The following is a 21758-nucleotide window of genomic DNA, read 5'->3' as shown; positions in this document are numbered from 1 at the left end:
ATCTCCTCTTCCAGTGTCTGCTTTACATCTGCCGACAGCAGCCTCTATTTAAATGTTATGGTGACGAGATCGTCATCACTTGCTATTTAAACTGACCTCCCACAGTCCCTTGGGCTTAAAATGCTAACAGTTAAGTATAAACTACATTCTGGCTTGCTTTCAGGGTTACTCACATTCAAACGCAAGGGATGCAGCAGGCTGGCTAACAGGCTCTGCTACACCTGTGACCTGGCTTCAGGACCAGCTCCCTGACGTTTACCTTCTCCGGCAGGTGAGGCATTACCTTCTCCACGACTGCCATTTTGACACTTAATAACCAGTATCAGGGAGAGAAGGGGCCTCGCAGGGTGCCCAGCACAATACAGGCAGGAGGAAGTGATGGATAAAACCAAGAGCTCTGGCAGTGCACAGGCTTGATTCAAATCTCAGTGCACAGGCTTGATTCAAATCAACGACCTAGGGACTGTGTGGCCTTGGGCAAGTTAATTGACCTCTCTGTGCCAGTTTCTTCATTTGTAAAATGGGGCTCTAATAGTACCTACCTTATGGGACTTTTGTGAGGATTAGCACAGTCCCTGCCACAGTAAATAAAACAAATGTTAGCTGTTATTATGATGATTACCATAGTAATTGTGAACTGGCTATAAAAATGCAGATAAAGGACCTATCTTTTCCTGCCAGGAAGACTGACAAAGGCTTCATGGAAACGGTGATATTTGAGCTGGAGCTGGAAGGGTGGGTAGGATTACCACAGGCAGAAAACAGGGGATGGTGCAGGCAGCTTCAGCTTCCTTATCTGTAAATTCAGGTCATCCTCATAGCCACACTATAGGATGAACTTAATAGTGGCCTGTGGAGGAATTACATGACTTCCCCCAAATTATAATGCTACAAAGTGATAGAGCTGGGACTGGAAGCCGGGTCTCCCTGATTCCAAAGGCCATGCTCCGAACGCCCTGCTGTATCTCTCTTTTTGTGCCAAATTCTGTCCTGAAGCGTAGATACTTGTGGAAATGGCTTCCCCACCTCCTAGACTGCTTCAGGGAAGAGATATCTCAATTACCTATACAGCTCCCGCCTCACCCAGCACAGGCATGGATATAGCAGATGCTCAGTTGAAATGCCTATCTGCTAAATAGAAGAAACTGTAGCCTGATTCTTTCTAGCTGAGGCCAAGTCTCCAGCGTCAGGGATGTGCAGGGATGCTGCCTTCTGGGCAGCTCAGCCTGTTGGTCTCCCTTTCACAGGCCAGCCTCCCCCAACAAGAAGAATCCATTCCCTGCTGGGTAGGGTGAGGGCAGGGCCGTAACTCAGGGAGAACTGCTTGTGTCTAACGTCATCTCCCTGATCAAACTGGACTTGGGGACTCTCAGTGCTTTCCGCAAAGGTAAGAGATGACTTTGGGGCAGCCGGTCCAGCCACAGCCCACAGCGTGGAGAAACCAAGTTTGCTGGAGGACCCCACCCCCGGCCACCACTGATTGGACCCATGTAGACACCTGACCCAAGCAGGGCCAATCAGATCCTCCCTCTTTTGAAGGTGGGGTTAAGAGTTCTAGCACTTTTCAAGCCCCGCTGCGCTTCCTGCCTCCGGGTTCCACGAGCTACCCAGTAGTCTTGTAATTTTCCCTTTCCCTTCAGCTTCTCTGAAAGGGATTTTTATTCCTTGCAACCAAATTAGCCTTAAAATCAAGGAGGAAAGAGACAGCTTCCCCTTAGAAACCCCTTCCCCCACCCCCAGGCAGAATTAACTACTCCTTCCTCAGCTCTGTGCACCTTCATCTGTTCCTGTTTGTAACCAGGAGACATTTCCGAGTCAAGCAGTGAGTCATGCCCCTCCTGCATGCCTAGCACTGGGCTAGGTGCTTTCTCATTGATCCACGCAGCCGTGGAGGGATGAGGATGGAGGCAGGTGTTGCTACCACCATTCTACCCAGAACAGAAGAGGGTTCACTAAGCCCTCCGTCCGAGGTCACTTAGATAGGAACGGGTAGGGCTTTGAAGCCTGGTCTTCTTCCCTTGATGCCCTCTGGTACTTCAGTCAGCTCCTCACCCTCTGTTCACACACCTGTCTGCCACTTCAATTCTTAAGCTCTTTGGTAGAGTCACTATGGCTTACTTATCTTTGCTCTGGCACGAAGACATTTCTGTAGTAAGTAACTGAATTACATTTGTGATTAAAATGGAAACTTATTAGAAACTTCATCAGGGAGGGTGTTCTGTGTTTTCTTAGATTCTGTGTTTGTCTATTTGGCATCCGTTCACCACAAGGCCAATTATGTGAACTACATTTTCTTGTTTTCCGTATTCTTGATGCTCTGGCATTTGTGACCCCACTGGTTGGGGAGAGACTGCCTCTCCCAGGGCTACTCAATTCTTACAGATAACAAAGGCGCATGCTCTCTGGGATGTTCACTGCAGCATTTATAGTCACCCTAGATTAGAAACAACCTAAACATCCAACAATAGGACGTCTGTCCAGCAAATTTTGATACAGCAACTCAACAGATTTCTGGGCAATCATGCTGAAAACACGCTTTCAATCACTACTCAATAAACATGGAGAAATAGTCTGCAAACAAGGTTAAGGCAACAACCAAGATACAAAACTCTCTGTGTAATCTGATCCCAAATCTGTAAGATCAGAAAAAGACAGGAAGGAAATATACAGAAATAGGAACAAAGGTTGTCTCCAAGTAATGGAGCAGGTGATTTTTGAAAAAGAATCAAATCTTCTAAGTGGGAATGAATTCCTTTTAAAATATGTCTCTATCTTCTTATTTTTGTGTATTTTAATGAACATTTCTTTTGATTACACATTCTCTTGTATGTATGGAAGGTCTGCCTGTTTCTGCCAGCGACAGGCATGCGGACCCTGGATGTTATCTGTTGGCCAATGCTGCACCGTGTGACTTTCTTGTTAGAGAAATAGAAAATTCCCAAATCAAAAAAATAAAAGCTAGGGACCTCCCTGGTGGTGCAGTGGTTAAGAATCTGCCTGCCAATGCAGGGGACACGGGTTCAATACCTGGTCCATAAAGACCCCACGTGCCGTGGAGCAACTAAGCCTGTGTGCCACAACTACTGAGCCTGAATGTCACAACTACTGAAGCCTGCATGCCCAGAGCCCATGCTCTGCAACAAGGGAAGCCACTGCAAAGAGAAGCCTGCACACTGCAACGAAGGGTTGCCCCTACTCTCTGTAAAGAAGGCCTACATGCAGCAATGAAGACCCAACACAGCCAAAAAAAAATTAAAAAATTAAAAAAATTAAAAATTAAAAAAAAAAAAAATAAAAGCTCTTGCCTTGTAGGAGAAGGAAGCCTCGCTCACAGGGTCAGCACTGCTTGCGGGCGGAAGCTGCTGCAGCTGCAGGCCTGCACCGTGGGCTCCGTCCATGGTGGTCTAAGGGCACACCCCACCAGGCCTCGCTGGGTGGCTGAAGATACTACTAAGCCATCTTTCTTGGCAGGGTTCGCTTCCTTCCACCAGCCATCGCTGTCACGCTCGGAAAGAGTACTTCAAGGCTCTTTTGGTTGATTTACTGCCTTTTCCTCATCTTCCTTCAGAGACGTGGCAGTTCTAGGTCTCTTCCCAGGCAGACAGACCAGGATGTGTTTCCTGATTCTTGCAGTGCTCTAGCGAGTGGGGAAGAACATTAAAAATGCATGTACAATGAAACATTGAGCCCGCCTTTGTTAGCTGAGAAGAGAATACTATTAGGACAAAACACAAATTGCCATGAGAAGTGAGGCCATTTACAAAATGACATCATGCCTTTGGTCACTTAATAAAGATATGGCTCACCTACCTCAAAACCTCTCCCCCTGGCCCTTAAAAATCCCCTTTCGAGACTTCCCTGGTAGTCCAGTAGCTAAGACTCCGTGCTCCCGATGCAGGGGGCCCAGGTTCAATCCCTGGTCAGGGAACTAGATCCTGCATGCTGAAACTAAAAGATCCCACACGGGGCAACAAAGATCCCGCATGCCGCAACTAAGATCTGGTGCAGCCAAATAAACATATAAATAAAATAAATATTAAAAAATAAAATAACATAAAAATCCCCTTTCTTCTCCTCCTTTGCGTCCTTCCTTTCATCATACCCTAATTTAAATGCTGCCTTTCCATAGGCTCCCCTAAGTAAGAAGTAGAACACTGCCTACATCTACTTCTCCAGGACTCCCACTGCCCCCCCTGCCCCCCCCCCCCACAAAAAAAAAAATCCCACTGCCAAAATAAAGGAATCATCTGCATTCTGACTTAGGAAAGAAACAATAAGAAGAGAAGTTATCTCCATGGAAGATGGAAGAACTGGCCTGCTCCTGAGGGTTAGCCTAGTACAGGTGACAAAACACTGGGCCTAAGTGACCAGATCATTTTGCCTCTGGGAGTCTCAGTTGCCTCATCTGTAGAACAGGGGTAATAATGTGGCCTCAAGTCAAACCAGCAATGACGGTAATTCCCGTTAACTTCACTGGACTGATATTTTCAGGGCATCTTAAGCTCTTCTACCAAATAGAGAAGAAAGAGGAAGTACGCTGCTAGTGTTCTGGGAAGCGTGGCCAAAACACCTTCCCCAAGAGCTAAGGGTTTGAGGTTCATATTTTTAAAAAAGAATCATACAAATCTGGATTCTACTGCAAAGTCTATGTTTATTTGAATATAAAATATTTTAAATTACTTTGGATCTGTTACGTGCTACCTGTTTTACCTTGGCAAGTCATTTAACTTTTCAGCCAGTTTCCTCTGCTGTGAAACGTGAATGTTCCACACCCTTGTGTTGTTGTGAGAATCTGGTGAAATAATGCGTATAAAATGCATGCAAGCGAATGGCCAATGAATGCCGGTTATTATTAGTATTAATTTTATTCTTTCCAGTTTAATTATTTAATTTACCTATGAATATACCTTTCTTTCTCTCAAGCAACAAACATTTCAGGGCTTAGTGGGTTCCAGACAAAGTTTCTGCTGCGCCTTGCGGCGTCAGAAGGCTGCCTCCTATCTTTCCTGCAGCTTCCAGTTCCTTCTGTTATCTAGCACTAGGCCCAGGAATTTTGGTTCCTGGTGTGAACAGCCCAGTCCTATGTTATAGGACTAAGTGAGTCCAGTATCTAGGAGACATCAGACGCAGGGCTTAGCACAGGGGCAGCAAGAAGACCAGGTAGCCCAGGTCTCACTTGTCAAAGGGCCTCAACCTTAAATGATTGCTGCTGCCTCTAGATGAGGTTATATATTCAGTATATATACATACCTGAAGTATACTCATCAGACAACTTTATAACTCACATCCCATAACCAGACCTCCCTGACTGTAAAGCCCTATGAGTATTTGTTTGTAATCTTGTGAAAAGCAAAATTATTCTTCACTATAATTTCATGCCTTAGAAAGGAAGAGTGGCCCAGGGCTCCCTTGATCTCCAAGGCTTTCAGCCTGGAGGTGAAGCGGCACTGGAGTACAAATTCTGGGAAGCAGTTTGCTGAATCCCCTGTTCAGTTGCTCCCTCCCGAGATCTAGCCCAGAGCCTGACACGGTAACCTCCATACATACCTACTGACTGGCTATAGACAGGCCTGTGAAGCACCTGGTGCCCTGTGGCTGCTTCACAGTCAAGAAGGGAACGGCTTACTCAGGCCTAACCAACCACAACTCCAGAAACACAACCGATACAGCCAGCCCCACCCAAAGCACGTCAGGGAAACCACAGGGATGTGTCAAGGGGGGTGATGGGCATCCAGGCGTCCTAACCTCCTTTGGAGCAGCTGGTTTCTGCAGGTGGGTTTCTGTTTTTGCTTTCCTTTGTGGTGGTGGTGGCTGCTCTCATTTAATTCGCTTTTTAAAAGCGGCTTCCCTCTCTTCCCCAGGCCTTTGAGGCATCGTGGCCTGCAAAGATAGAAAACTCTCCCTCAGCTGCGTAAAAGCCTTGGAGGAACTCTCTGCAAGTTGTCCTCCCTTGCGAGGCACACATTCTTTGCCTAGTGACTCTTTTCCGGACTTCAAGCACTTTTCCAGGACTAAAATATGCCCTAGAGGCACGTGGCCAGCTCTGTGTTGCTAGCCGCCCCTTAATTCTGAGGCTCTTACAGCCACCAGTGAGCACAGGGTCACTGACTCAAAAAAGGAAAGATAATTCACCAGGGGATGGCCTCCCCTCCACCCGCCAGACCTCATCTCAATGAATTACTTCACCAGCCCACCAGAGAAGGTTTCCCAGACTACAGAACCACAGCTCGTGGCTGCTAAGAGTAGGGTCTGTGTTAGAATTTGGCTCTATCTGAACAAATACCTCAAACACGCCCTTTCCCATCACCTGCCCATCAGCTTCTGGCTGCTGAGAGCCAGTTACAGGCCAAGCGCGTTCCCTTCCCTGGGCTTTGGCTCACTAAAGGGTTACAACGCTAAAGTCCCCACCCAATGCGCTGGAAACGACAATTTCCAGGGGCCAGCAAGGATCGAGAATGCCTCCCCTCATCCACCTGCTAACTCCACCATCTGCTATCGCCCGAGCCGGCGTGAACAGGAACCATTTACGCGAAGGTACTCCATTTCACTTCCTGAATTGGTAACGCCTGGCATCACCTTCATTAAGACAAATCCATGCCCCTCTCCTCCACGCGAAAATGGAAAACGCATTCTGCCGCAACAAGACCCAAAACGACAAGAAGGAGGGTATTTACGCTAGGGCACGTTAGAGGCTCACAGATGCATTCGCTTTTCCTGAAACGAAGGGTGAATTCAAGTCCCCCTTCCCCCGCCCTTAATCACTACTCACCGGCTGCGTTTCCGCCGAGGCCCGCCTATCAGAGGTTCCTGAGATGTGACTTGGACTCTCCGCGCAACCCGGAGGCACAGCCTCCTTAATTCCTTCCCTAGCTCCGAGCTGTCCGAGTGCGGCCGTGTTTTGCTTTCAAAGGCCGCGATTTGATTTGTCAGGCCGCCTGCCAGTCAAAAGCGTGCGGGCAGGTGGCGCAGGCGAGTGGCTGCGAGGAGGGGGATGGGCGGGACAGCCCTCGGGCATTGGCTGAGTCGCGAAGCTTGCTTGAAGTATAGGGGGAGAGCCTTGCGGGGGCTGCGCCCCGCCGGAACTTGGCGCTCACCTGGATAGGGTCCCCTCTAGCGGCCGCAGGAAGGATGTTGGAACAAAACTCTGCTCCCTCCCTGGGTTGTGTGTGGAAACTCAGGTGACTTGCTCACTCCACCTGCCCTACAAGGTGGGCAGCCTGCCGGGTGTCCTACCTCCTTATCCTCAAAGCCCCCTCCCGGGCTTTGCTCCTGCGGCTCCCCCACCCCACGCTCTCAGCAGGTAGTCACATCCTACACGCCCTTCAAGGTCTGGTTCCTCCCAAAGCCGTGGGGTCGTAAAAATCTCTGCTTGCCTGTCCTTCCGGAACATCTGTTGGCGGCATAAAATACCAATCCTTCTGGTACGTCCGCAGCTCAGCAATACTTAAGGTCCACCAATAAGCCCAGCACTTGAATTTTTCCGTAATGTACAATTGTAATCATTATAATTGCTTCGAGGATATATTGTGCAATACGGGGAATATAGCCAATATATTATAATAACTATAATTGGAGTATGACCTTAGCCATTGTGAATCACTATATTGTACACCTGTAACATATAATATTGTACACCTGTAACATATAATATTGTACAGCAGCTATACTTCCATTTAAAAATTAAATCAAATTTTTAAAAAAATGAGTTGTATTTTAAAATAATTAATACGTGCATAGAGCTTCTGCCTTTTCACTCACATGCATTTCATTTCAAATCCTCTCAACAACTCCCTGAGTGAGACATTAGGCTCATGCCCATTTTACAGATGAAGACATGACATTTGGGCAGAGACCTCGATGATGAGACAGAGGCAGTTGTGGCTCAGACCCCGACACCAAGCGGACTCAGAGGGAACACCTGAGAGTAGAACGAGGTTGACATATTGTAGGAACTGCCAAAGGACAGCGTGGCTTGGTGTGAGATTTTTCTGGGGCGTGGGAGGAGCGGGACGGGCGAGGGACAGCTTATATGAAGATGTTTGGATTTCATCCTAAGTTTAAAGGGGAGCCCTTGGAGTGTTCTAAGCAGGGGAGTGACAAGATCACTGTGATGGCTCTTAAATGTGTAAAGAGGGGCTCATGGAACACTACATAGCTACCCTTGTATGTTGCCCTTTTCAGTCTTTTTTCTTTGGCTGTTATAAACAGGGCTTCAATGAATGTTAGCTCTTGTAGGTTTATTCCTTGAAGTAGGATTTCTGGGTGAGCAAAAGTCTAAAGCTTTGGGCCTATCACAAGATTTTGGGGGGTTGCCTAGATAAGCCCCTATTAACTTTCCCCACCCATCGTGACATAGTTAACCTGAACCCTAAAATTCTGGCAGCTTCCCAGCGGTTTTTGAAACGCTTCTGATCATTGGTCAACAACTTTTCACGACCATTGGCTCGAGTTCATCAGGAGGCGGGCAGAAGGTGGAAGCTGGAATGTTAGGCCTGTGGTTGCCACAGAGACAGGGAGGCTGGCAGGCCAGATTCAGCCCAGGGGTACCCGACGAGGTAGGAGACCGTCTCATTTGGGGGACGGATGCCGGGGTCGTGGGGAGGAGAACCCGGCGCACCTCACGCGACGCCCACTGAGACCCCCGCCTGCTGGGTGCGTGCGGAATTCGGGTGCCGAGCTAGGTGGTGCGGTGAGGGCCGGAAGAAGGCACTGTTGGAGGTTCCCCTGCCTGGAGGTGTGCCCTCAGAGTCCCCACCTGAAAAGTAGTGATAACAACCAGGGCATGCCTTCCCCACGGAGCTCTGGTGAGGGGCGTGGGCATCTGACTCCCCTGCCTTAGCCCCTGCGAGTGTACAAACTTTTGAGCGCTCCAGGCAGTGCGTGGAGGACAAAAAGCTACGTTCTAATCCCAGGTCCACTCCATCTCCTTAGGTGTCCCTATTCCCTTCTCCTTCCCTTCTCGGGGCCTTAGTTTACTCATCTGTGAAACGAAAGGGTGTGATTGGAATCTAGAGGTCACTAGCTGGCTGCTGAAATTTCTTCCAGCTCTCACACACACTTTCTCAGCTTAAGAAAAATATCAAATGGATTATTTACCTGAGACTGCTGAGAAAAATGTAAAATACTTCAAAGATGCACCATAGCATTATAACTGAATCAATAAAAATCTCATATAGTCAAAACTACCCATGCAAGCCCCATAAAATTCTACATAAAGGTAACAGTATACATGATGTAGTATATATTGATATATTTTTACAGTAATATACATGTATAAATGTATGAAATATGTGATAATACTATAAGATAAATAAGAAAGATTTTTTAAAGCATAGAAATAGTACAATGAAAACATACCTTTAGTTGTAGTCATATGAGTTAAATCTTTATAAAATGTAGCTCCTAATGGAAAGAGTTATATATTATGAGTACATCTATATACATTATGGATAAAATGTGTCTACTCCTAGTATTCACCCATTCATTCAGTCCTCACATATTTATTGAGCAACTGCTATGTGCCAAGAAACAGACTGGGGGTTCAGTGATGCGCATCTTGTTGATGAAGGTCATAAACAGAAGGTATTTTATATGTTACACATACAGTATGATGTTGGAGAGTGAAAAGTGCTTTGAGAAAATAAGGCAGGGTCAGGGGCTAGAGAGAGATGGGTGGTGCTTCCGAAGAGAGAGTGGTCACAGAAGTCATCTCGAAGGCAATTTGAGGAGAGACCCAGATGAATCTGGTGACAGGGCCCGAGGACGCTGCCCAGTGTCATGAAGGGAGGAATTCCCATGTTACAAGGGTATTGCAGAAGCTGAAGAGGTCCCTCGTGGAGAAGAAGATTAGTCTTTAGGTGGTGGGTTATGACAGCTGCCTTCAATACCTGAAGAATAGTCATATAGAACAGAGGCTTTCAAATTTTTGACTGTGACCCATGGTAAGAAATGCATTTTAGGGACTTCCTAGGTGGCACAGTGGTTAAGAATCTGCCTGCCAATGCAGGGAACACGGGTTCGATCCCTGCTCCAGGAAGATCCCACATGCCACGGAGCAACTAAGCCCATGCGCCACAACTATTGAGTCTGTGTGCCACAACTACTGAATCCCTTACACCTAGAGCCCACTCTGCAACGAGAAGCCATCGCCATGAGGAGCCTATCCACCACATCGAAGAGTAGCCCCTGCTTGCCACAACTAGAGAAAGCCCATGCGTAGCAACGAAGACCCAACGCAGCCAATAAACACATACGTGAATTTATATAAAAAAAAGAAATGCCCTTTATATTGTGATCCAGCGCACATACACATGCACATAACAAACAAAAACTTCACGAAAGACTACAGGCTATGACCTGCATTTCGAAACTCACCAACGTGGAAGAGGAGTGAGACTTATTCTGAGCTGATTCACACAAGAACATTCTAGCAATTAGAACTGCTCAACAGTGAACTGCCTCAGGAATTTTCAGACTGAGTTCTGGGGACCCCCAGCATCCTGTGGAAATGCAAGGCAGCCTCAAGTACTTGCTTTACATTTTGTAAACTCTATGCAATATCCTAATTTTTAAAAAACCAACCATACACACTCAGGGGTAGTAAATGTCAACATTTAGTATGTTAACATTTGGTGTGTGTTGCCTGAGAGGTTATTATAGTGGTTCAGAGTGAGCAGAAGTCAGACTTCGTGGGTTCAAAGCCTGATCCCACCTCTTACCTCTGGTGTGACCTTGAGTAAGTCACTTAACCCCTCCCTCTGAATTTCAGTTTTCTCACCTGTAAAGTGGGAATAACACCTCACTGGATTATTATAAGGATTGCTTGAAGTACTCTCCACAAGGCATTTAGGAGTGTAAAGGCTCAAGAAATGATAGCTATTATTTTAAGCTGTTAGTACATTATGCCTGCACATGTATTAAAATCTAATATTAATAAAAGCCTACTGTAGGCTAGGCAGCATTAACTACTTCTTGTGGATCATCATATTAGATTCTTACAAGCACCTTGAGAGGAAGATTGTACCAATCTCAGTTTACGGAGGAGGAAATAGGTTCAGAAGGTCAAGTGACTTATCCAAAATTAGCACTATTAAGTGACAGAACCCAGGACTATTAACCTTGAACACAGGACTGGATACTCTTGATCACTGCACTGGCCCTCACCCGGGAACTGCTTAAACGTATGCTGTTGATTAGGAAGGTGATATATCTTCATTGCTCTTTCTTAGATTCCAGGCCCATGACATCCTGTCATGAACAGTCCTACAAGCAAGTGCACCAGTGAGGCATATCTGGGCAGTGCTCCATTCACACCTGGGCTGCACCTTCTCTCATCCTGGCCTCACAGGTATGTAGTAACAAGGGTGGAAAGAATTATTAATAGTGTTGTCTTTGGGTGGTAGGAATATGGGTTGTTTTTTAAAATCTTTTAAATTTCTTATCTTTCCAAAAATTGGACAATATGCACATATTACCATTGTAATAGGAAGCTTAAACTTTCCTGATCACCCATAATTCTAGCACATGAATGCATTTAAAAAGTAATAGCTTGGGACTTCCCTGGTGGCTCAGTGGTTAAGAATCCACCTGCCAATGCAAGGAACACAGGTTTGAACCCTGGTCCGGAAAGATCCCACATGCCTCAGAGCAACTAAGCCGGTGCGCCACAACTACTGAGCCTGCACTCTAGAGCCTGCAAGCCACAACTACCAAGCGCACATGCCACAACTACTGAAATCCGTGCACCTAGAGCCTGTGCTCTGCAGCAAGAGAAGCCACTGCAATGAGAAACCCGCGCACCACAATGAAGAGTAGCCCCCACTCGCTGCAACTAGAGAAAGTCCATGCACAGCAACAAAGACTCAATGCAGCCAAAAACAAATAAATAAATTTATTTTAAAAAACTTAAAAAATAATAGCTTTATTGCAGCTAGGGAAGTAGATGGTTCTTATAACACTGCACTGGAAGGTGAAAAGTGAATAGTGGCTGCTTTTATAGACCCTAAAAGACATTCTTATACTGGAGTAGTGATTGTGCTGTGATCCATATTGTCTTGTTTCTGTTGTTTTTAATTTCTTTGCGTGTGTTGCCAATAATTATATTAAATATTAAGTTTTTATTGAATGGCATAGATTGTCAACCAAAAATGATTGAGAATTGTTGCTGTGAGGGTGACAGAATAAAGTGAAGAATAAAACCAAAGGAGCAAAGGGTTGGTAGAGCATAACATCATTTACTCAACCCTTCATTCATGAGTATTTATAAATGATATCAGCTCCTTAGGGAAAAAAGGCGAGCAAAATGAAACTCAAGTCTGTTCATGAAAGATTAACTGCTATGAAAATTAAATCATGCTCCTGCTGTTAACAACTAAAAAACAGACAAATATATAAAACATGGTTTTTAGACATTGAACAGCAGGGAGCCCAGTACCGTAATCCCTGAGAGGAGAAAAACAAGGTGAGCCCCACAGTTGCTCCAGCTTAGTGCTGGGGGCAGTTTCTAGATCACAGTTCAGGAAGAGGGAAACCTATACATAGCCCAGGTTTCTGAGCCGGAGAGATAGAAATCAGAGTTCAGGGAGACCAAAGAGGCTGGAATTTACAGGGTAGAACACCATAAAGCAGTGACCTGCACATAAAAAGTTCAGAAACAGGAAGAGAGTTCTCCTCAAATCTTTGGCTGAGGAGTGATGGGCACATGCATGAGAAGAAACTAAGACTGGGGAAAGAACCAGCAGAAAGCAGTAGGCTGAACAATTTCTGGGCCTTACGCAGAACTGCGACTGCTTCATGTTCCCATCAACCAGAATAGAGAGACACTGTATTAGATGAGGACTGATTGAGTAGAGTCTGTAGAAACATCTTGTCTTAGTAGTGGAGATAAATTATTCCCAGAATACAAGCTACTCTGGATTCACTATAACAAAGCTTAAAAAGCTGGAAAGGAGCATATGAGTTTGTAAGTTACTGGAAATTGTGCCAGAAAAAAAAATGCAACGCTCTACAGAAATATTTCAAAATCCAATACCCAGCAATGTAAAACTCAGTGTCCAGGGTCCAATACAAAATTACTGGACACAAAAAGATACAGGAAAATATGACACATATCCAGGAAAAAAATCAATAAATATTAACAGCCCCAGAAATGACAGAGATCATAAAATTAGTAGAAAAGGACATTAAAGCAGATAGTATAAACATGCTCAAATATGTAAAAGAAAACATGAACATGATGGAGATAGAAATAGAAAATATTTTTTAAAAGGACCCAAATGTAACTTCTAGAGATAAGAAATGCAATATTTGAAATAAAAATAAAATAGATGCGATTAACAGCAGATTAGAAACTACAGAAGATCATTGAACTTGAAGACAATATACACTGTCCAAATGAGAGAGAGAGAGAGAGAGAGAGAGAGAGAGAGAGAGAGAGAGGCAAGAACAGAATCTCAGTGATTGTGAGAAAATATTAAGTAATATATATATGTATACTTATAACGCCAGAAAAGAAGCTGGGGGGAAAAGCTGAAAATTTTTTGAAAAAATAATGGCTGAATATTTTCCAAATTTGATGAAAACTATAAGTTTGCAGATTCAGGAAGTTCAATGAATCCCAAATAGTAAAAACATAAAGAAAATGATAAAATGATGCCAAGTCATCATCAAAATCAAATTTCTGAACAAAAGTGGCAAACAGAAAAACTTAAAAATAGGGGGTAAAAAAGATTTATTAGGAGTATAAGAATTTTAGTGGATCACTCGTCATAAACTATGCAAGTTAGAAGACAATGGAGTAATATATTTTAAAGTTGGGAAGAGGAGGGAAACTGTCAACACAGAATTCTATTACCCATAAAAATGACTTTAAGAAAATGAAAGAAAAATAGAGATTATTTTAGGCAAACAACCTAAAGAATGCATTATCAGAAGACTTGTAGTACAAGAAATGTTAAATGGGTTCTAAGACAGAAGGAATATGATACCTAACTTTGTGTTTATCTGGGACAGAAGCTTAAATAAACACAAAGAATTATAGAACACTGAAAATGGTAAATATAAAATACTTTTTTCTTATTTTAATCTTAAAAATGATTGTTTAAATAAAAAATAACATGAGATTCATAATATATGTAGAACTAAAATGTATTTCAAATAACAAAAAGAATGGAGTGCGAAAAATGGAAGTATACTGTTATAAAGTTCTTACATTATATGTGAAGTGGTATAATATTTTTTTTACTGTGATAAATTAAAGATATAAACTCTAAACCTTAAAACTGCTAAAAATAAGTATAGCTAATAAATCAGCAATGAAGGTAATATTGAATCATAAGAAACACTCATTTAATCCAAAAGAATGAAGGAAAAAAGGAACAAAGATCAAATGGCATAAATAGGAGAATGGTAGATTTAAATCCAACCATATAAATTACTACATTAAATGTAAAAGTTCTAAACACTCCAATCAAAAAGAGATAACCAAATCAGATTTTAAAAAACCAAGATCCAACTCAACTATATGCTATCTTTAAGAAACCAACTTTAAATATAAAGACAGATAGGTTAAAAGTAAAAGGATACAAAAAGATACAGTTTGCTAACTGGACAAAAGACAACTGGAACTAACTATATTAATATCAGAAAAAATAGACTTCAGGACAAGGAATGTTACCAGGGTTAAGGAAGGGCATTTCACAGTTATAAAGTGTTCAGTTCACCAAGAAGAGGGAAAAATCATAAATGTCATGCACCAAGCAGTGCTTTAAAATACATGGGGCAAAAACTGACAAAACTTAAAAAAGAAATAAATTCACAATAATATAATGTGGAAGATTTCAACACTTCTCTCTCCACATTGATAGAATGAATAAAGAGAAAATCAATAAGGGTATAAAAGACTTGAACAACATTATCAACCAGTTAGGCCTGACATTTATTTAAAAAAACCTCCATCCAAAAACAGCAGAAAAACTCAATATCCCCCCAACTACTGGGAAATTAAACAGCAGTCTTCCAAATAAACCATATGTCAAAAGATATTACAAGAAAAATGGAGATATTTTAAATGGAAAGAAAATGAAGACAACATTTCAACATATATGAGATGCTGTTAAAACAGTGATTAGAGGAAAATTTACAATATTAAATGCTTATATTAAGAAAGAAGAAAGGTCTAAATTCCGTAATTTAAGCTTCCACCTTAAAAAACTAGAAAAGAAGAGCAAACGAAGCCTAAAGTAAATAGAAAGAAGGAAATAATAATGGTAATAGTAGAAGTAAATGAAATAGAAAACAGAAACAGAAAAAAATCAATGAAACCCTTTGCTGTTTTCTTTTGAAAAAAATCAAACCTGTAGCCAGACTTAACAAAAAATATAAAGATGCAAATCACCAATTTCAGAAATGAAGGAGGAACATTACTATAGAACTTATAGACATAAGGGGTAATAAGGGAATATTATGAAAAACAATGCCAATAAATTACATGACATAGATGAAATGGAAGTTTTTCCTTGAAAGACACAAATTACCAAAGCTCACTAAAGAAGAAATAGGTAATCTAAAGACCCTATATCCAACAAGCAAATGGAGTTTGTCATTAAAAAACCTTCCCACTAAGAAAACTCCTGGCCCAGATGGCGTTACTCATAAATTCTATCAAAAATTTAAGGAAGAAATAATACTAATTCTACATAAACTCTTCCAGAAAATAAAAGAGAAACTCATTTTATGAAGCCAGGATTGCTCTGATACCAAAACCAAAGACATTACAAAAAAGAGAAAACTACAGGCTAATATCTTTCATGAATGCAGATGCAGAAGATCTTTGACAAAATTTTAGTAAATTGAGTCCAGCAACATATAAAATTGATAGTATATCATGATCAAGTAGAATTTATTTCAGAAATACTAGGTTGTTTCAACATTTAAAAATCAATCAATATAGTTCTTTTGGTATACTCAAAAAGAATAATAATGTGATCATTTCCATAGATGCAGAAAAAGTATTTGATAAAATTCAACACCTGTTCCTGTTAAAAAAAACTCCGAAGAAACTAGGATTAGAAGTGATAAAATGCTCTTATAAGAAACCCTACAGTTAACATCATCATACTTAATGCTGAAAATAATTGGAGAAGTATACCATGTTAATGGATCATAACACTCAACAAAGTTATTAATTCTCTCTAAATTGTTTTATAGATTCTGTGCAATCCCCGTTCAAATCCAAAGAGGTTATTTGGTAGAAATTGACCTGTTGTATCAGTTGCACAGTAATTCGAAAGATCCAACGTAAGAGCTGGAGCTAGTACAGATGGTTCCCAGGGAGAAGTGGGTTGGAGGGTGGGTGAAATGTGTGAAGGGCGTCGACTGTATGGTGATGAATGGTAACTAGACCTGTGCTGGTGATCATTTTGTAGTGTATACAGATGTCAAATTACAATGCTGTCCTCCTGAAACTTCTGTAATAATAATTTTAAAAAGAACTAGTATAGTCAAAATAAATTTGAAGGTGAAGAACACAGTTGGAACTACCTTGATTTCCAAACTTACAAAGCAAGATAGTGTGATGTTGGTATAAGGGTATACATATAGGTCAGAAGAACAGAATTCTAGGACTTTTGTTGAATATGCCAAGATAATTCAGTGGAGAAAGGGCTATTGTTTTCAACAAATGGTGCTGTAACAATTGAATATCTAAATGTAATAAAACAAACCTGACCCATATCTCATGCCAAATATAAAGTTTAATTCAGAATGAATCTTAGACCTAAGCATAATAGCTAAAAGCATAAAACTTCTAGAAGAAAATACTTGTGACCTTGACTTAGGCAAAGATTTCTTAGGCAAGACAAAAAAAGAATCACAATCCGTAAAAGAAAATAATTGGTACATTCAACATGATCAAAATTAAAACTTTTGCTTTTGAAAAGATACTGTTCAGAAAATGAAAAGGCAAGCCTCAGACTGGGAGCAGATATTTCTAAAACACATATATGATAAAGGGCTTGTATCCAGAATATATTAAGAACTTTTATAGCTTAATCATAAGATAACCCAATTGTTTAAAAAAATAGTCAAAATTTGAACAGACACTTCACCAAATGAGGTAAACAAATGGGAAATAGCACATGAAAATATACAAATTAAAATGACAATGAGATACCACTATACAATCACTGGAATGGCTAAAATTAATGACTTACCAAGTGTGTTGGTGAGAATGTGTAGCAATTGGAACAAATTATTGATACGTGCTACCACATGGAAGAATCTCAAAAGCATTGTGCTAAGTGTAAAGAGATAGACACAAAACAGTATATAATGTATGATTACAGATATGTGACATTCTGGAAAAGGCTACTATTGTGAAAGAAAGCAAAGCAGTGGTTGCCAGATGCCAGGGTTGGGAGGGTATTGACTACAAAGAAACATAGGGAGCCTTTGGGGGGAGGGGGATGGATATATTTATATCTTTTTAAAAATATTTATTTTATTTATTTGGTTGCACCAGGTCTTAGTTGTGGCAGGTGGGCTCCTTAGTTGAGACTCACTGGCTCCTTTGTTGTAGCATGCATACTCTTACTTGCAGCATGTGGGATCTAGTTCCCTGACCAGGGATTGAACCTGGGGCCCCTGCATTGGGAGTGCAGAGTCTGTGCCTCCAGGGAAGTCCCTGCTATATTTATATCTTAATTGTTGTGGAATTTGACACAGCTGTAAACATTTGCCAAAACTTAGAACTGTACACTTTGAACCGATGAATTATATGTACATTATCTCAACAGAGATAAAGTTATCAACTTCAAGCCCACAGGAGCTCTGGAAACAACATCAACAGAGAACACTTACAGAGTTCCTGCTATGGGCAGTACCATGTGTTTGGGATTTGGGGTTGTAGAAGTTGGCAAACCTCAGCCTCTATGCGCAAGATTTCTCAGTTTATCCTGCAGATACAACAGAACTCCATCACCATAGTTAACAAGATTGTGAAATGATCCCTACAAATGCTGTATTTTGTTGTTTCAGGTGCTTAGAAGAACACGCGGTCAGGTTTTTCATCAAACAAATGGAATATCTCGCAGAACTTTGCTAAGATGGACAACGCCCCGCAAAAAGATCAACACTCTGGCAAAAAATATGCCAGAAAGTCTGACAAAGTACAGAAAGGTCTAGTGAATTTTATAACATGGGTCTCTGGGGGGAGGAGAGAGCTCCTGATATATGATCCTTTTAGTACATAAGAGCCACGTTTAGGGGGATATAGTAAATCCTGGGTTATACCCCCAAGGCTGTCCTTAACGATATCAAATAGATTGCTTTGGTGATTCCCCCACTGCTTCTGGGGTGATGATTGGGAAGAAACTGTGAGAAGAAAGGATAAGGAGGGGAAGAAGGAGGAAGAGATCTTACTTTTTTTATTTCCTAAAACTTAACCCAAGCCCCCATCCTACTGGGATGTTGGAAAGTTTAACTACAGCTATTTTTGGCACAAATGCTATTCCTCCTTATTTCAAGTTTTGGATTTTTCTCATTGGAAAGAGGCGATGTGATGATGGGTGCCTGGGTGAGGGAGGGGAGAGGTACTCAGATCATGGGTCATCTATCCAGACAGGTGAGAGCTCCACTGTCTCAGCCCACGTACTCCTTTGGTTTTGTTAGTATGCACTAATCCTGGATTACACCTGGCCTTGAGGAATCATTGCTGAGGCTGGAAACTTTGTTCCAAGTCCTCACTCCACTACTTTTTCTTTTGAGGGTGTTACCACCTCCCTGGTGGGCTTCTAGAGTCCCTGCTGCTCTCCAACCCACAGCAGACTTCTCTTCCTCCCATCTTTTGATTAAGTGCTCTTTTTCTGTAATACTTTTAAATGGAAGCTTAATATATATTCAGAAAACAAATCATACTTGCACAGCTTAGTGAATATTCACAAAGAAACCACCACCTATGGAATCACTTCTCAGACCCAGAAACAGACAATCCACAGCATCCCAGAAGCCCTTGTCATCCCTTCCTGGACATTGGCCCCCTTCTCTGCAAATGTAAACACTACAGGTATCCCGACTTCCAATATCATTAATTACTTTTTAGTCTGTTTTGAACTTTATATAAATTGGAATCATAGAATATGAACTCTTTTCTCTCAGGCTTTTTTCTCTCATGTTATGATTGAGAGATTTAACTTCATGTTTCGTGTATCAGTAATTAGTTCATTTTCATTGCTATAAGGTTTCTCTGTTTGAATATACCACAATTTTTGTTTATCCATTATACTATTGAAGGGCATTTGGATTGTTTCCAGTTTTGAGCCACTATGACTAAAAGCTTTTATGACTATTCTTGTTCATGTCTTTTGGGAATATATGTATATATTCCCTGGGTCTATACCTAGGAGAATTGCTGTGTCATAGGGTGTGTTTATGATCAGCTTAGTTGATACTACCAGTTTTCCAAAGTGGGTGTACCAATTTTACTTCCTTACAAGCAGTGTATGAGAATTCCAGTTGATCTACATCCTCACGAACGCTTTTAGCTCATAACGGTTTTAATCTGCATCGTCCTTTGATCAATAAGATTAAACAATTTTTCATATGTTGGCTGATCTTTAGGATACTCTGGAGAAGTGACGGTTCAAGCCCATGTTTTCTATTGGGTTTTTCTTTTCTTAGTAGTTCTTGAAAACATACTAGAAATGTATCCATTTGTTGGCTAAATACAAAATAAATATCTTCCCTCAGTCTGTGACTTTCCTTTACATTCTCTTAATGGTGTGCTAATGAAGAGAAGCTCTTGATTTTACTATAGCTCATTTTATCAATATTTTCCCTTATAGTTAGTGTATTTGTCTGCCTATTTAAAAAATCTTTGCTTATCCCCAAATAATTTCTTCTAATTACTGTATTATTTTACCTTTCATATCTAGACCTATGACTCACTTGGAATTGTTTGTGTTTATGCTATGAAGATGTGCAACGCTATTGTTTTCAATATGTATATCCAATTGCCCTGCACCATTTATTGAAAGAGCATTCTTTTTCTACCGCTCTACAGTCCTATTGTTGTAAATTGTGTCTATGTATATGCGGGTCTGCTTCTGGATTCTTCATGCTGTTCAAATACCACCCTTAATTACTTAACTTTATAACAAGTTTTCATATTGTATATATATTTAAATTTATTTATTTATTTATTGGCTGTGTTGGGTCTTTGTTGCTGCATATATGGGCTTTCTCTACTTGTGGTAAGTGGGGGCTACTCTTTGTTGTGGTGCACAGGCTCTAGGTGCGTGGGCTTCAGTAGTTGCAACACGTGGGCTCAGTAATTGTGGCTCACGGGCTCTAGAGCACAGGCTCAGTACTGGTGGCACACGGGCCTAGTTGCTCTGCAGCATGTGGGATCTTCCTGGAGCAGGGATTGAACCTGTGTCCTCTGCACTGGCAGGCGGATTCTTAACCACTGCGCCACCAGGGAAGTCCCTATAACAAGTTTTTGAATCTAGTGGTATAAGTCCTTCAACTATGTACCATGTTTATCTTGGCTACTCTTGGCTACACTGAATTTCCGTATAAATTTTAGAATCAGTACATTAATGTCCTAAAATCCCTATTGTCATTTTGATTTAGATTGCATTGATCTAGATACCGAGTTAGGGATAATTTACATCTTTACAATATTGAGTTCTCCAATCCATGTGTATCCTTTCTTTTATTTGTCTTGTTAAATTTTTCTCAATATTTTATAGTTTTCTATGTAGAGGCCTTGCATATCTTCTATATATCTATTGTAGGCATTTGATTTTTATGCTGTTATAGATGGTACTATTTTAATTTCATTTTCTAATTGTTTGCTGGTGGTATAGAAATCAAATAAATTGATTTTGTATATTGACCTTGCTAAATTCAGTTATTATGTCTAATATATTACCTATAGATTCTTTTGAAATTTCTCTGTATACAATCTTATCATCTATGAATAATGACAGCTTTATTTCCTTCCTTTCTGGTCTATATATTTTTATTTATTTTTCTCAACCTTTGTACTGGTTAGAGTCCTTGAGTACAATGTCGAATAGAAGTATGATAGCAGTTAATCTGGTTTCATTCTCTATCTCAAGAGAAAGCTTTCAGTATCATGTTTGCTATAGACTTTAGTCATAGGTACCTTTTAGCAGATTAAGGAAATTTGCTTCTATTCCTAGTTTGCTAAGTTTTTTTTAATCATAAAAGAATATTTAATTTTACAAAATGCTTTCTCCATCTACTAAACAGATACTTTACCAAAAAAAAAAAAAGATAAACAGATAGCAGATGCATATGAAGAGATGCTCACTATAATCAGTCATTAGAGATATGCAAATGAAAGCCACAGTGAGTTACCACTGCACATCTAATGGGATGGCTGCAATTAAAAAGACTGCCCATTGTTGCTGAGGACGTGAAGTAACAGTAACTCTCATACACTAATAGTGGAGATATACAAAGATACAACAACTTTGGAACAGGATTTGACAGTTTCTTAAAAAGTTAAGCATATGATCCAGCCATTCCACTCAAAGAGAAATGAAAACATATGTCCATTTTAAGACTTGGGGTTGAATATTGATAATAGCTTTACTTGTAATACTTCCAATCTAGCAACAATTCACATTTCCATCGACAATGGATAAAAAATTGTCAGATTTCTGTACAATGGAATACTACTCAGCAGTAAAAAACAATGTGTATTAATACTTCAACAACATGGATGAATCTCG

General features: G+C 41.1%; 2 protein-coding genes across 3 annotated transcripts in view; one reads left to right on the top strand and one right to left on the bottom strand.

Moving 5' to 3' along the window:
- Nucleotides 1–7074, bottom strand: part of NIPAL3 (NIPA like domain containing 3) — a 51061-nt gene extending 43987 nt beyond the window's left edge. The window contains exons 1-2 of the mRNA XM_057700254.1: nt 6770–7074; nt 3306–3637 (exon numbers count right to left, since the gene is read on the bottom strand). Coding sequence (XP_057556237.1) covers nt 3306–3398 — 93 coding nt within the window. The 5' untranslated portion in view covers nt 3399–3637; nt 6770–7074. The remainder of the gene's footprint in view (nt 1–3305; nt 3638–6769) is intronic.
- Nucleotides 7075–8505: 1431 nt separating this feature from the next.
- Nucleotides 8506–21758, top strand: part of STPG1 (sperm tail PG-rich repeat containing 1) — a 52297-nt gene continuing 39044 nt past the window's right edge. For both annotated transcript variants that reach the window (XM_057700222.1, XM_057700216.1), the window contains exons 1-3: nt 8506–8555; nt 11229–11347; nt 18034–18174. In XM_057700222.1, coding sequence (XP_057556205.1) covers nt 18102–18174 — 73 coding nt within the window. In that variant the 5' untranslated portion in view covers nt 8506–8555; nt 11229–11347; nt 18034–18101. The remainder of the gene's footprint in view (nt 8556–11228; nt 11348–18033; nt 18175–21758) is intronic.

The sequence above is a fragment of the Hippopotamus amphibius genome, chromosome 1 (assembly GCF_030028045.1).
Source record: "Hippopotamus amphibius kiboko isolate mHipAmp2 chromosome 1, mHipAmp2.hap2, whole genome shotgun sequence".
Lineage (NCBI taxonomy): Eukaryota > Metazoa > Chordata > Mammalia > Artiodactyla > Hippopotamidae > Hippopotamus > Hippopotamus amphibius.
This window is presented reverse-complemented; position numbering and strand designations above follow the sequence as displayed.